This window comes from Protopterus annectens, chromosome 16.part0 (genome assembly GCF_019279795.1).
Source record: "Protopterus annectens isolate FY-2018-M chromosome 16.part0, PAN1.0, whole genome shotgun sequence".
Taxonomy (NCBI): domain Eukaryota; kingdom Metazoa; phylum Chordata; order Ceratodontiformes; family Protopteridae; genus Protopterus; species Protopterus annectens.
In genome coordinates this window covers 48,680,131-48,695,236 of record NC_056750.1, presented here as the reverse complement: position 1 = coordinate 48,695,236, position 15,106 = coordinate 48,680,131, and the positions used below count along the sequence as shown (strand labels likewise).

The following is a 15,106-nucleotide window of genomic DNA, read 5'->3' as shown; positions in this document are numbered from 1 at the left end:
TTTTTGATATTCTCAGGTAGACCCATATAGCTATATATATGATATGTGTTTGTGTGTGTGTGTGTGTGTGTGTGTGTGTGTGTGTGTGTGTGTGTGTGTGTGTGTGTGTATGGGTCCCCTACAGAAGAGCAACAGCTGAAAAGACCGAAAACCACATAACCGACAACACATGGTTGACAATCAAAATGCCGACAATAGGGAAACGGTATATCTCCGTAGTGAGGAATGGAAAAATTTCCATTCCTGCACTGTAGTGCGATCTCAGAGTTGGTATATTAAAGTTACAGGTGTTGTGGGGGGTGTAGCTCCCCTGCTAGCACAAAAATGGAAATGTTATTTTCCTTTTTTGTGCAGTAATTACATTGTCAGTGTTTCGATTGCCGACCTTGTGGTGTCAGCTATGTGGGTGTCAGTGTTTTATGCTGTCGTTCTTGTGTAGGTGATCTATATATATATATATATATATATATATATATATATATATATATATATATATATATATATATCAGGGGCGGCTCGTGCTATTGGGCTGCAGGACTGCAGCCCCCCGGCTGTAAGCAAAAAAGAAAAAGAAAAATATAAAAGAAAAGAAAAAGAAAATAAAAAATAAAACGACTCACAGAGCATCACACATGTGCACTCACAGCATTTCCGGACTGCTGGTGAACCAGTTTGGAGCATGTGCACAGAATTCAGACTGTCTCACCAGCAGATCAGATTATGAAGAGAGCATTAGCACTATCCCAGAGGTTGATGCAGTTACAACTGCATAGACTTAAAGGGGGATTGGACTACAATGTCTGCAGGCTGGGTAGCACCCAGCTTGCTCTTGCAGGAAGGACATCTTGTCATCAGTCATCATGGATTTTGGATGGAAGGACTTGCTTGCTACAAGGTGGATGCATTTTACAGAAGATATGTATTTGTTGTACAAACTTTGCTTGGGTATTATGTGGAGGTGTTGTAAGGACATCAGACATGTTTGCTTGGATACTACAAGGTTACAGACTTGACTTTGAGTTAAGGAATGAAAGAATAGAAGGTGTGTGTGTCTGTATAAAATGCCCCAGCTGCTATATGGTGGTGGGTAGAGAACAGGCTTGAACCCTGTATCTTTGTCCCAGGTGGCAAGAGCATGAATGCCCTACCCACCACTATTTGCAAAAAAATGTTCAAATTTTTTCCCTCATATTTGCTCTGTTCCTCATAAAATCTGTGTTTTCTGTATTTTTGTTTCCTTACAAAGTCAGTAGTGCAATGTTGCAGTGGTAGCATTGTTGCCTGACAGCTACAGGTTCTCTGGTTTGATTCTTGGCTAGGGTGCCTTCTGTGTGGAGTCTGCATGTCCCCCTGTATTTATGTGGGTGTCTCCCCATTTTACAAAGACGTGTCTGGAGTGTTTCTTCCTGGGCCTCTGCTGGAAATTGACTTTTGTTCCAAGTCAGACTTTCCTGGTTAACAAATGTTAAATAAATAAAAATTACAAGCATTTGAATTTCAGACTTCATATTCTCCAGAAAGTATGTGGTAACACAAAACATTTTATTCTAGCAATTTTCTAAGTTTATAAGATGGATATTTGAAATATGTCCCTATTTTGGGGACTGTATTCCCCAATTATTTGCTTCATCCAGGTTTTTTGTGCTAAGGTTGAGAGCTATGGTAAGAACTGAATTCACTGAATATGTTTGGGAGCTGTATTCCCCCATTATTGGCTTTGTTCATGTGTTTTGTGCTAAGAGGTTGACAGCTGTGGTGAGAACTGAATTCACTAAATGTTAGCCATTTAAGATTCAGTCTTCCTCTGTTTCACAAAACAGCTGATTTGGCATAGTGGTATGTTGTTCTGACTGTTTTGCACAGGGTCCTGGGTTCAAGGCTTGGCAGTGAAATGTATGGTGGTAACACAGCATTTTATTCTAGCAACTTTCCAACATTATACAAGCAATGCTTAAAATGTGTCCCTGGTTTTTGGGCTTTTGTCCCCCCCCCCCATAAATTTTGGCTTTTTCCAGATTTTTTGTGCTGCAAAGTCCAGAGATAGAACTGAGTGTTGAGTAGATTTTACAAGGAACTGAGAGCTGCAGGGGAGCAAAAGTTTAGTGCTGCTTATGCTGAGCCTGATTGCATTGTTAATAGCACAACAGGTAGTGTACTTGATTTTGATGCAGAAGGCTGTGGGTTCTACTCCCACAGTAGGTAGATGCATTGCTAAAACTGTACTGTGTTGCAAAGGGGGTGGATGCTGCACTCCTTTTTGGTGAAGATCACCAGTAACTATGAACCCGTTTTCAGTTTGCCATCCATTCCCAATTGCAATATTACTAGCTTATCATGTTTTTAGTGTAGCATAGGCAATTTATTTCTCAAGGGCAACAGGCACTTTATTTGTAGATGAAACAATGAAATATAAAGTTGTTTACTAGCAGCAACCTCTTCATTAGTTTATTTATTTATTTATTTTACATTTGTTTACCGGAAAAGTCCGACTGGAACAAGGTTCATTTACAGTGGAGGCCCGGGGAGAAAAGCTCCATAACATAACAGTACAAATACAAAAAATAACAAAACATTTTCTGTACAGAGGCATATATACAATCAAAGTTCCATGTCTTTATATGACAACACACAATCCACGAATGACAGAAAATTTCTATACAGTGGCATATATACAATCAAGGAGATTTTTCGTACCTTAGTTTGATTTGAGCAAGCTTGGTTTATAGATAGCAAAACTTTGAATTCTGTATTGGTAGTACAAAGCATAAAATGAAGGAATTAGTTACAGATCTCTTTAATGTGGAATTATTTAGATAACTTTTCTTCTTCAGCGATTGTACATATTTACTGATACTGGTGGACTGTAGATGTTTGAGTAGACTTTTATGATGGCAATGTTCTGAATTGGCCAGTTTTGTCATTATTGGTACATGCATTTTGTTTCATTGTTTACTGGCAAAATGTTCAAAACAATAAATTTAAAATACCCTCTAAAACTGTACTGTATTATACAAGGAGTATAATTTAATATAATCAGGAAGGTGTATGAAAGAGCATGTGTATGTTTTGTGTGCAAGTGGCCTGTGATTTGAAAACAGCCAAAACCCAAAGATAATATTTATCTGCCACTGGCAAAATGTACTTTCTTTAAATGTGGGTTTCAATGCTGTTTCAATGAATCTGAGTTTCAAGGGCAGAGAAGTTTTAATGCTAAGTCTGTTTTCATTGTGAGAATGTGTTGCTTTGTTTAGCAGATATCTATTAGTGTTTGTGCTGTAAAATGCAAAATAAAACTTTCAAATGAAGTCCAAATCATTGCAGAAGTAAAGCAGTATGCACATTCGTGTTTATGGTAAATGGGGTGAAATATCCAAGTAATGGTTCATTGGAATGGCTAAAGGGGGAGGTTCCATTCGACCATGATTTTGTGAAGGGGGGGGGTCAGCAAACTCAAAGACAGCCCTGGATGAACTATACCTCTCAAGTGTCCAGATTTTTGCTTCTTATTTTTGGTTTGTTCCTCATAAAATGTATGGTTTTCTGACAAATCATTTAGGAATTAAATCACTAAATAATGACAGACACTGAGTTTCAGTCTACAAAACCTTCAGAAATATGTATGCTTAAGCAAGACCTGTTATTCTATCAATTGTCTCAGTTTATACAAGAGCAATTTTTAGTACTGTTTATATGTTCCCCTAATATATTTGGCCTTGTCCAGATTTCCTGCATTAACAGGTTGAGAGGTACATGCAAATAAATTGCTTTATAGAATTAGGCATATCCAAACCTCTCTAATGTGCCAGATTTTGACTCAAAATGTTGCTGTACCCCTAATAATCCCTCCGCAAAATGGCAATTTTGGAAGAAAACATGGAGGGTTTACAATTAATAAATAACTGTAATAATCAGAGTTATAGATTACTTTTATTTCAGAAATGTATGTAGATTCTTTTATTTTGTCAGCTGCTCAAGTTAGCAGTACTAATATTAAAAAGTGTCCTTTCTTTGACAAGTTCCCAGCTGTGTATTGTGTGTCTATTTTATATTTTTGCATCACATTTTTGGTCCATTTTTCATAAAATTGTGTTTTTTTGGCAAATTAGTGGCAAATCATTAAAGACTGAAGTTAGAAAATAATGACAGACATTCGAGTTTCAGATTTCGTACCCTTCAGAAAATTCATACTAATGCAAGACCTACTATTCTATTATCTTTCTAAGTTTATAAGAGCAATACTTTAAAATTGTCCTTATTTTTGGTCCTTTGTCCCACTTCTTTGTATGGCTTTGACAGATTTCTTGCTCTGAGGTTGAGAGGTATGACAAATGTGTCAGGGCCATTACAGTCAGCCAGAGACATTTCAAATTGTGACATATTTGTTGCACCCCACTCCCCCATGTAGTGACTCTGGATCTGTCCAAGCAAGGCAATGAACAGTTATGCAGTGTAAATGTGCAGAGTATCCCCCCATTCAAGGTAGACTCAAGTACTACAGTGGCTTTTCATCTGTCCTTGATTTTGCAGAATGTTCTGGTTTCTGTCATATTTTTATACTGTTGATTTATGCTTATTATTATTCAGAAAGTGCCTGTTGCTCCGTGTTTAAGTAGCAATGCTTTAATGACCATCAGGTAAGCTTGTCTGAAATGATAAGATGCAAGTAAGCTTTAATAAGTATACTATTAAAGAATTGCCAACATTGAAAGCATTTCTGTTGTAGCCAGACAGAGAATACTTACATAACTAGATAACATATAAGCCTTGGGTATTGAAATGCATATGACAGTATTTGTAATAAAGGACAGGATTACAATATTTTAAGAGGCTCATTACCTTTGTTGGAGACTTGCAATCATCTTTGCAGGCTTTACCCGTAAACTAAACAGAATGCCAATCTATAATGTGTGGTCCATAACCTGTGCAGTAATCCTTTAAGCAATTTATCTTGAACTTGTTCCATTTGCTGTTCATTTTTACTTTGATCATGTTTTCCCCATGAAACAAGTAGATAGTTGTTGTCAGGCAGCAGGTCTTTTTTGGATAAGAAACATTTTTACAAGTGGGGGTATCACAGAGATTGCTACTTTCAGCATGCTAATTGGTGCTTTTATAAAGCTGAATATAAATTATAATTAGAACTGCAGTGCAAGAAGTGGTTTGAGTTGAGTGCTGCTTGCTTTTTTTATACTTGATTTTGATTGGCATTCCAGTAATGTATTTAAAAAGTAATTTATTTTTTCATGCCTCACAACCTTTTTGTTTCCATGTAGATATTAAGTAAGCTGTCATGCAGCCAATGCATTGAAATATTTTTTTTCCTTCTACACTTCATTTTGTCTTGATTGGACTCTCATAATGACGGTTTAGCACCCAGGGTAGCATATTTAATTAAAGTTACAGTTTTTGTGGTTTTGGGCATAGCTCCTCTCCCTTCTAGTTGGCCACACCCCTTCCCATTGACCCCACCCATTCAATTGTCTCCTGCTGCCACTGATATATATATATATATATATATATATATATATATATATATATATATATTTATGTATGTATGTATGTATGTATACGCATGCACATGCACACACACACACACACACACACACACACACACACACACACACACACACACACACACACACACACACACACACACACACACACACATAGACACACACACATATCTCTATTTATCTCTCTGCCTGTCTATCTATTTATCTATCTATCTAGTTATAGTTTGTAAGAGCGATTGCTCTATTTGACTTGTTTTTCAGTCTGCCAGCTGCTTTCCATCTGACATTGTGGTTGTGCAGTTTTGGAGATACTATATATAATTATTTGGAGCACTCGATATTTCATGATAGAATCATACACACACACACACACACACACACACACACACACACACACACACACACACACACACACATACATATCTATCTATATATATATATATATATATATGTATAGAGAGAGAGAGAGAGAGAGAGAGGGGCACACCTATGCACACATTTGTGTAAAATGACATATCCAGTCAACCACTATGTTTTTGGAGGTGGAAGGAAGCTGAAATACATGAACAGAACTCACACAGATATGAGTGGAATATACAAACTCCATGCAGACAATGACCACAAGTTAAGACTGAACCCAAGACACTGGTATGAAGAGCAATGCAGTTAACACTGAGCCACCATGATGTCATATCATCTACTTCAACTGCTTTCACTTAATAAGATATCTACCAAGTTTGGATTTTATAAAATTGTGTGCCACTCCACACATTGTGAACATCCAACATGTTTTCTTAGTTGTGCTCTGTAGAGAGCTCCTGAATTCATCCAGGCATCTGAAAAATATGTTTTGCGAGTTAAAGCACATGGTTGATGACACATTATGATTGCTTTGCAACATTTGAGCTGCAGATGGCGATTTTTTATATATATATATATATATATATATATATATATATATATATATATATATGGGTCTACTTCATTTGCCTGACAACTCAAATGACTGACACTCATTTGCCTGACAGCTCATTTGCTCGACAAACTTTCTAGGTGGGGGCTTCACCCCACACCCCTGATGTGGGCGTTGCCCCACACACTAACTATATATAACAACTCACGGTCGCACAACAGTGGGGAGGGCAAATCCCAGGTTTTGCCTTGATTACTTTTTGTCGAGCAAATGAGCTGTCAGGCAAATGAGTGTCAGTCATTTGAGTTGTCAGGCAAATGAAGTAGACCCATATATATATATATATATATATATATATATATATATATATATATATATATATATGTCATTATATATCATGGCTGAAGTGGACAGTCAGTATCACCAACAAGGAAAAAAAATATGTGTAATGCCTTTACAATTCTCCATGTATTGCTGGAATGCCTAGATCTTAAACTGCAAGGCTTTGGTCCTGATTCTCTTCACATGCTTACTAGGTGTCCATGTGTGACTTGCCAGTCTGAAATCACCTGATATAGACTACACATTATTAATATGAGTGCCATCTCCACACTTCCATCGTACTATTAGGTGTATATGTTTATGAATTAACCATTTCAGTGCAAAGCATCCTACAGTTTTGTGAGCATCACCCATCTCTATGTATACATTTGAATGTCTTCCTCATTGTTTCCAGGAGCTTTTATGGTGATATGAATGCAGGAAGTGGCATCCAGAATTCCGAGGAGCTGGATATACCATAAAAGACTTCCACTGTCACATGATATCTAGGAGGTGTTCTGGGAAACCTGCTACAAGTGAGAAACTGCCAGCAGATGTCTCTCAAATATTGTGTTGTAATGAAGCCTTTGGGTAACTGTTTCTGAATGCAGCCTAGAATTTCAAATTGTCATTTTCAAGTCTTAAAAAAGAAGCAAAGAGCAAGTACAAACAAACTCTTTTCAAACTAAAAACCTGGAGGGCAGTGCAGACTGACAACGTGTTCTCCTCCCCACTAATACTACTTTCTGCCAAGGAGAAAAGAAAATTATTTTTGCAAAATCCCGTTCTTGTTTCTTTTTCTTGCTGTAAGGCATATTTATATTATATTGTCATTGTAGTTCATACTACCAGCATATTCCCTTTCTGTATTACAGTGCTATTGGCATATGGGTCTTGTGGCATATTTCTACACTGGGGGATGATGTTCTTTGTGTTTCACTGTTGCAGTCATTACACTTGGGTTATCTGCTTGCAGTAGCCCTCAGTCGGCCTGATTAACAAAGTCTTGGGTCCTGCGTCAGTTGCTGTCGCTTCTTCCATTAAATCAGGTCGTCAGGGGTATAAAACATGCAGTTGATGCCATTACAGCAGTCTTTCTTGCCATGTGGTAACTGAAGCAGAAGCAGTTCGCAAGTGCAGGTCGGCCGACTCCTGAAATTCTCGTTTTCGAGTTTCAGAACCGAAATCTTCAACTAAAGATAAGTACCCCATTGGGGAAACTTTTTCTTGCTCCTTACTGATGTCAGTAAAAGTTAATAATTACATTTCTTGTGGAAAGCAAATAACTCACAAAGATTTTCATTCGTACTGTATTCCTTGCCTAGGCCCTGACCACGAAGTACCTTGCTGTTGGTTTTGTGCCTTATTTAATCAACTCTGTCATCGGTATATTTTCACCTCTAAATATTTTGGTTCTTGGTTCAGTTATCAATGAAATGTCATCAGTTAGCCATCCGACTACCAGTATTCTGAAAAAACGCAAAGATAAAGACAGAGACAGGCTGCCTAGGTCCAAAGCTGCCGATGATGCTTCTCCTAAGCCAGTTGCCAGTTTGCCGGTACTCAGTGAGGCACTTTCGCAGCCCCTGATACCTGCTACATTTGATTGGCAGGCCTCTACTGAGACCAATTCGGAGTCCAGTATGCCGCGAGATGCTTCAACTGTGGAACCTGCAGATATCTCTACCTTGGATGGGTTCGGAGCCGCTGTGCAGGCACCGGCTTCTGAGGGTGTATTCTGGCCTATGGACATGCATATTAAACCAATGCCTCCTTCTTCTTTAAGGCCTAAGCCTCAAACCATGCCTAAGAAACCAACGCCCAGGCCGCATGCTCAGGCCTCTATGCCTAAAAAACAAATGATAAGAATGGCTGAAGATCTTATAACTCTAATCAGGGGAAGCCAACCACCCTCTTCTAAGAGACCTAGGACTGAATTTGTTTATGAATCTTCTGACCAGGATTCTGATTCTTCTGATGATCTGGATTTACCCTTATCTACTTATGAGGATTCTGATGCAGAGGACTCTATTCCCTCTGCTTCCCGTCCAGAGGATTTTTCTTTTAGTGAAACCTTGCACACTCTAAAGGAGCATTTCCACTGGGAAAGCAAGGATTTTTCTGATTCGAAAAAGAGGCTTAGGGATTTTTTACTCCTGCCTCAGCATAGGCCTTTGGCTATACCTCCTGTACTAGACATTGTTGATGATGCCTTTTCAGAATCTAGTTTGGCCCCTGATTCTTTGCCTCCTGCTCCCAGAAAACCTGATAGATATTACAGGGTTCCTGATCTCACAAGTTCCTTTTTCTATTGTGGATCCAGAGACTATTTCACAGGGATGGCATTAAAGCTTCTACTGCTAAAAACCCTACTCCTTCTGATAGAGACTCCAGGGCGCTGGATAGATGGGATAAGAAGGTTTACACTTCTGCAACCTTGGCCATTAGGGCCTTAAACTGTCAGTTTCATATGTTAAAGTATCAACAACATGTTATTGGATTGCTTAAACAGAAAATTATGTTGATTCCTGACTGTGGTGAAAATAAAGAATTACAGGATTTAATGCATTCTGCTGAACAGGTTGGAAAACATACTTTGCAATGTGGATTTGATTCATTAGAGGCCTCTTGCAGGGCTGCTGTCGCTGGGTCTGTACTCAGAAGGCATGCTTGGTTTAAGGAGCATTCTTTGCCTGATCATGTTAAAGCTAAACTGTTGGATGCTCCCTTAAATCAGGATCACCTGTTTGTCAACAAAGCTGAGGAAGTTCTTAAAAAGATGGAAGATAAGGCTAAATCTATGCAAACTGTTAAAGATTTCTTACAAGTTCAGCCTCCAAGATTTAGTAGGCATTGGCCCTCTAAGAACTGGTCTTTTCTGGCCCCTTTCAGATCTTCTCAATCCAAACCCAGACACAGCAGAAACCCCAGGTTTCAGTCCCAGGGTACGCACAAGACTAAGCAGTGGGGGGCTTCTGTATCCAAATCTGGAAGTAGTAAGACTCCCCCCTATGGAAAATTGTCTCAATGATTTGCCTTTAAAACTTCCAAGCACTTCTCTACTGAATGCTCCTTTAGGCGGAAAGATTGGTCTGCAGGCCAAAAACTGGGAACTCATTACCCAGGACAAATGGGTTTTAAATATAGTGTCCCAAGGATACAGATCTCACTTCCACACTTTACCAACACCAAGCAGGTGGCCAGATCTACCCCCAAATCAGTGGACAGAGGTCCAAAAGCAAGTACATTCTCTCTTAAGCATGGGGGCTATTCAGTTGGTACCAGAAGAGGAAAAGGGACAAGGTTTCTATTCAAGACTTTTCCTGGTACCCAGAAAAGACAATTCATGGCATCCTATCCTGGACCTTTCTACTCTAAACACCTTTCTGGTGATTCCAAAATTCAAGATGCTGACTCTTCACCAGCTGCTTCCTTTGCTAGGCAAAGATGCCTGGTTGGCAACATTATATTTAAAGGAAGCATACCTGCACATCCCAATCAGGGAATCTTGCAGAAGATACTTATGCTTCAAAGCAGGCTATACACACTGCCCTTTGGCTTATATACTGTGCCCAGGGTACTCACAAAGTGCCTAGCTCCAGTCATTGCATTTTTCAGGAAAATAAATATTCAAATATACCCATACCTGGACGATTGTCTAATTCAGGCAGAGAGCCAGGACATACCTTTGAATCATTTGGCTTTTGTAGAAAGGGTGTTGACTTATCTGGGGTACACCATAAACAAAAATAAATCACACCGGGTACCCTGTCAACAAATTATATTCCTGGGAGAAAGCTTGAATACAGCTTCCCAGATGGCTTTCCTCATGCCAGAGAAACAGATTTATTTGACAACCTACTTCAAACAAGTGGCCACAAAAACTCTAATATCTGCAAGGCAAATACTGCATGCCTTGGAGTTCATGGCCTCCTGCATTCTTTTAATTCCATATGCAAGACTGCATATGAGGAAACTACAATGGTATCTAAAAAGCCTATGGTGTCAACATTCTCAGGATCTAGAAGCAATGATTTCTATCATAACTTGCCTATGCCTAGAGTTCCTTTGGTGGGCAGAGGCCTGCCACCAAAACAAGGGACTACCATTCACACTACCCCCTGCCACCCAAACCCTAAAAAAAGATGCTTCAGACTATGCATGGGGGGCTTACCTGGCAGGGAAGTGCATTCAGGGCAAATGGAACCCAAGACAAATGCACCTGCATATCAATCAAAAAGAAATGTTAGCTATACAGAATGCTCTGACAGCTTTCAAGGACCGCATTTTTCCAGGACAACTAATGGTAAAGACAGACAACACCACTGTTATGTGGTACATAAACAAGCAGGGGAGTGCACATTCTTACCCCCTCTGCAGACTAGCCATGGCATTGTGGAACACAACCTTGAGCTACCAAGTGAATCTACAAGCTCAATTCCTGCCAAGAAAACCAAATATACTGGCAGACGGACTAAGCAGAAACCTCATGGACCCACATGAGTGGAAACTGGAAGCAAGGATTTTCAACATGTTAACAAGTAAATGGGGGAGCCCAGATATAGACCTGTTTGCTTCACCCCAGAACTATCAGTTGGACAAATGTTGCACAAGGATTCCCCACAGACAAGCTTGGAAAGTGGATGCTCTGTCCTTCAGCTGGAAAAACCTATCAATTTATGCCTTTCCTCCTCTGCCTCTGCTCTCCAAAGTACTACTAAAGATCAAACAGGACAGGCCAAGGATGATTTTGATTGCACCAGACTGGCCACGCCAACACTGGTACCCCCTCTTGCACAGTGTGTCACGGTCGTTCCCATGGCACCTGCCTCAGACTCCTCCCTGTCGTCTCAGCAGGAGAACCAGATTCTGCACCCTCAGCTTCAAACACTGAACCTAGCAACCTGGCTAATTACTCAATCTCTCCTTTACCATCCCTCAGTAAACCAGTGATGGATATCATTTTAGAGGCAAGGAGGCCTAGTACTAGAAAATCTTATGCTGCAAAATGGAAAAGATTCTGTGCCTGGAACCTGTCTCAAGGGACAAACACAGCAGCATCCAATCTACCTCAGATTTTACAATACTTAACTGAGATGCTTCACAAGGGCTTGTCCTTTTCCTCCATCAAAATTCACGCCTCAGCCATTTTAGCTCATTATAACACAGAACCTCCCCTCTTCTCTCACCCACTGCTCAAGCAGTTCCTCAGAGGGGCTAAAAATTTAAGGCCACCCAGGAGAGCTCCAACTCCAGCCTGGGACCTTAACTTTGTCTTGGAGATACTCACTTTTCCTCCTTTCAAACCAGCTGCTACTGCAGATTTAAAATTTCTTTCTTGGAAAACAGCGTTCCTTTTAGCAATCACCAGCCAGAAGGGTATCTGAATTACAGGCCCTTATGGCAGTGGAAACTTTCATCATCTTTCATGCGGACAGGGTGTCCCTCAAAACCAATCCCTCCTTCATGCCCAAGGTGGTATCCAGTGTGGCTCTAAATCAGTCCATTCATTTGCCAACCTTCTTTCCTAATCCACAGAACAAAGGGGAATGGATAATGCACTCCTTAGATGTACACAGACAACTTAGATTCTACTTGGCAGGACTAAACCTCAAAGGAAATCTGAACAACTACTGGTGGTATTTGCTGCAGGGACAGAGTGGAAGGCTATTTCAAAGCACACCATTTCTAAATGGTAGGCCATTCCATTCATTTCTGCTATAAGCACCATGGAAAACCTATCCCACAGGGCATCAGACCCCACTCAAACAGGGCTGCATCTACTTCTACAGCCTTTCTCAGAGGTGCCCCTACCAGGGACATCCTAGAAGCTGCTACCTGGAGTTCTGTACATACTTTCACCAAGCATTATTATTTGCCAATTTTCTCTAAATCCAGAGCTGGCTTTGCCACTGCAGTCTTGCAGGGTCTTATAGCTGGTCCTAATTCTATTTAAATTCCTCCTCCCAACCTTAGCTTTGGGAATCTACCCAAGTGTAATGACTGCAACAGTGAAACACGATGAACATAGTACAGTTGTGTACACTTACCATAAATGTAGATGTTCGAGTGTATTCACTGTTGCAGTCCTGGTTACCCTACCTCCAGCCCCCTGACTTCTTTTGGCTTTACCTCTATTTTCCTTTACTATGCTTAAAAGCTTTTGGTGTATTTGCTTTTTTGATAGAGGTATAACCTTGTATTTGTTATATATTTATTTGCTTCCCATTAGGGGGGCACCTGACATCTGGGGCAAGAAAAAAACTGATGTAATGGCATCGGCTGCATGTTTTATACCCCTGATGACCTGACGTCATGGAAGAAGAGACAGCAACCAATGCAGGTCCCAAGACTTTGTTAATCAGGTTGACTGAGGGCTCCTGTAAGCCGATAACCCAAGTGTAATGACTGCAACAGTGAATACACTCGAACATCTACATTTATGGCAAGTGTACAGAACTGTACTTTTCTACTCTTGATAGAGATCAAGGATTACATGAAAAGCTTGTCATCAAGGGAGGCAAGGATGACTAAAGCAGAATCACTCAAGGAATTAGGAGGGGGGACCTGCCATTGCATCTGTCCAGTGGATGCCAGTTCTTGGGACGTAAGCTAGTGTACGCAGAGAGAAAAGATAGGGCTAATTTTAAAAAAAATATCTATAATGTATGCTAGTACTCGTCCTGTCACTAACCTGTCACCCTCAGAAGAATGAATGGGGCTTTAACCTCTTGGGGAAACAAATGGGCAGAATGGGTGGGGGTACTTAATGATGAGAGAGATAATAATAGTAATAACAATAATAATAATAATAAAAAATGGAAAAAAATGATATGACGCATGAAGCATTGTTTCAGCCCATTGATAATGAAAGTAAACTATGACTAAAAGTGAAACTGAAAGAATTATGCATTAGGAAGATATTGTAAGAGGCAGACAAACTAGTTTACTGAGGAAACTTTATAATGTGAAAAAAGTGACAGAATGTCAAACTGTTATTTCCACATCTTGATCGAAAGTGATAGTGAGCTGGAGAAGAAGCAGATTACAACAGTACACAAACACTTTCAAAGTAAGAAATCTGGTGGTGGAGAATGCACCGTAACACAGCTTTCTCGTTTTCTGCTGAGGTTATCTTTTGCCAAGCAGGAAGGTAAGGGGTGTTTGTGCAACTAAGTTTTATTTATTTATTTTTGTATTTATTTATTTTATCGCACTTTTGCTTATATATTTTGCTGCAAAAATGTGATTGTCTTGTAGTGTGTCTTGTAAATATGCACACTAGTAAAAATAATTACTTTGTGAAGTAACATACTGTTGTAAGAAGGATTTAAGTACAATGACACACGTCTAAAAATTTCTAAGTTCAAATAAGCTTTTCTACATGTTCCTTTAGTGTTCACTAGACTGCTAAATATCAATTGTAGCAAACAAGGAAAAGATGGAGCTTGTGAACAGACAATCAGATGTGACAGTGTTATATTTGCATTCTAACTTGTACTAAGATCACTTCCTTACTTTTTTAAAATGGCTGCTACACCTTCAATGCAGTATATAATAGGAGGTACAACTCTCTGGTTAGTTCCCAGCTTAGATTAATAAGTAAAGCAATTGCTCTGTACTTTTCACCATCTCATATCTGGTCTCATTTAAATCTGTAAAACAAGCATCAGTTGTAGGATGCTTATCTGTGGATTCTTAAAACTTCAGCTCCAATATTACTTTTAAATGATAAGGTATACTGAGTGGTAGATTACTGTAAATTACATTATCACAGTTAAAAGACTACCAATTTTTGTATTTTTAGAAGTCAAACAATGAACTTACATATATCTCGATGGACTGGAAAAGATAAAAGTGTGTTAAAGTATTACAATTGTGAAGCAAATTATATAATTTTTCATCTAATGAAACAGTTCTGAACAGCTAAAGTTCAGGATAAAGGAAGGAAGCAGGAGATGTTGAAATAATGAAATCATTACTGTAACTGGCGTTGAGGAAATGGACCAAATGATATGCATCTCTTGTAATTGTTATACGCTATATCCCTTTTCCTGTTTTGAAGATACAGTAAAATCAGCTATCTACAAATAATTTGTGTACAGGGCAGGTTTTACTGTGTCTTTTTTAATATTTCAATTAAATGTTTAGTGGCATATCTCAGATGATATACACACAATACAACTTTGCTGTGTAAGTTTCACAACATTATTTCTGTATGGTTGAATTTTTTGTATTTGCTCAGGCCTTGGTGTTTGCACAGTCACAAAAGATATTTGGTTTCTCAATCAATCTTCCGTATCTTAGTGACAACTCTTCCTGCTGCAAAGCAATCTAATGTCCCGACTTTCAAACTTTT

At 39.2% G+C, this 15,106-nt stretch overlaps 1 protein-coding gene across 1 annotated transcript in view; it reads left to right on the top strand.

Moving 5' to 3' along the window:
* The first annotated feature begins 13,678 nt into the window (after positions 1 to 13,678).
* The window catches only part of LOC122790767 (protein mono-ADP-ribosyltransferase PARP14-like), a 1,159,206-nt gene continuing 1,157,778 nt past the window's right edge, over positions 13,679 to 15,106 (top strand). The window contains exon 1 of the mRNA XM_044058380.1: positions 13,679 to 13,900. Within this exon, the coding sequence (XP_043914315.1) occupies positions 13,732 to 13,900 (169 nt within the window). The 5' untranslated portion in view covers positions 13,679 to 13,731. The remainder of the gene's footprint in view (positions 13,901 to 15,106) is intronic.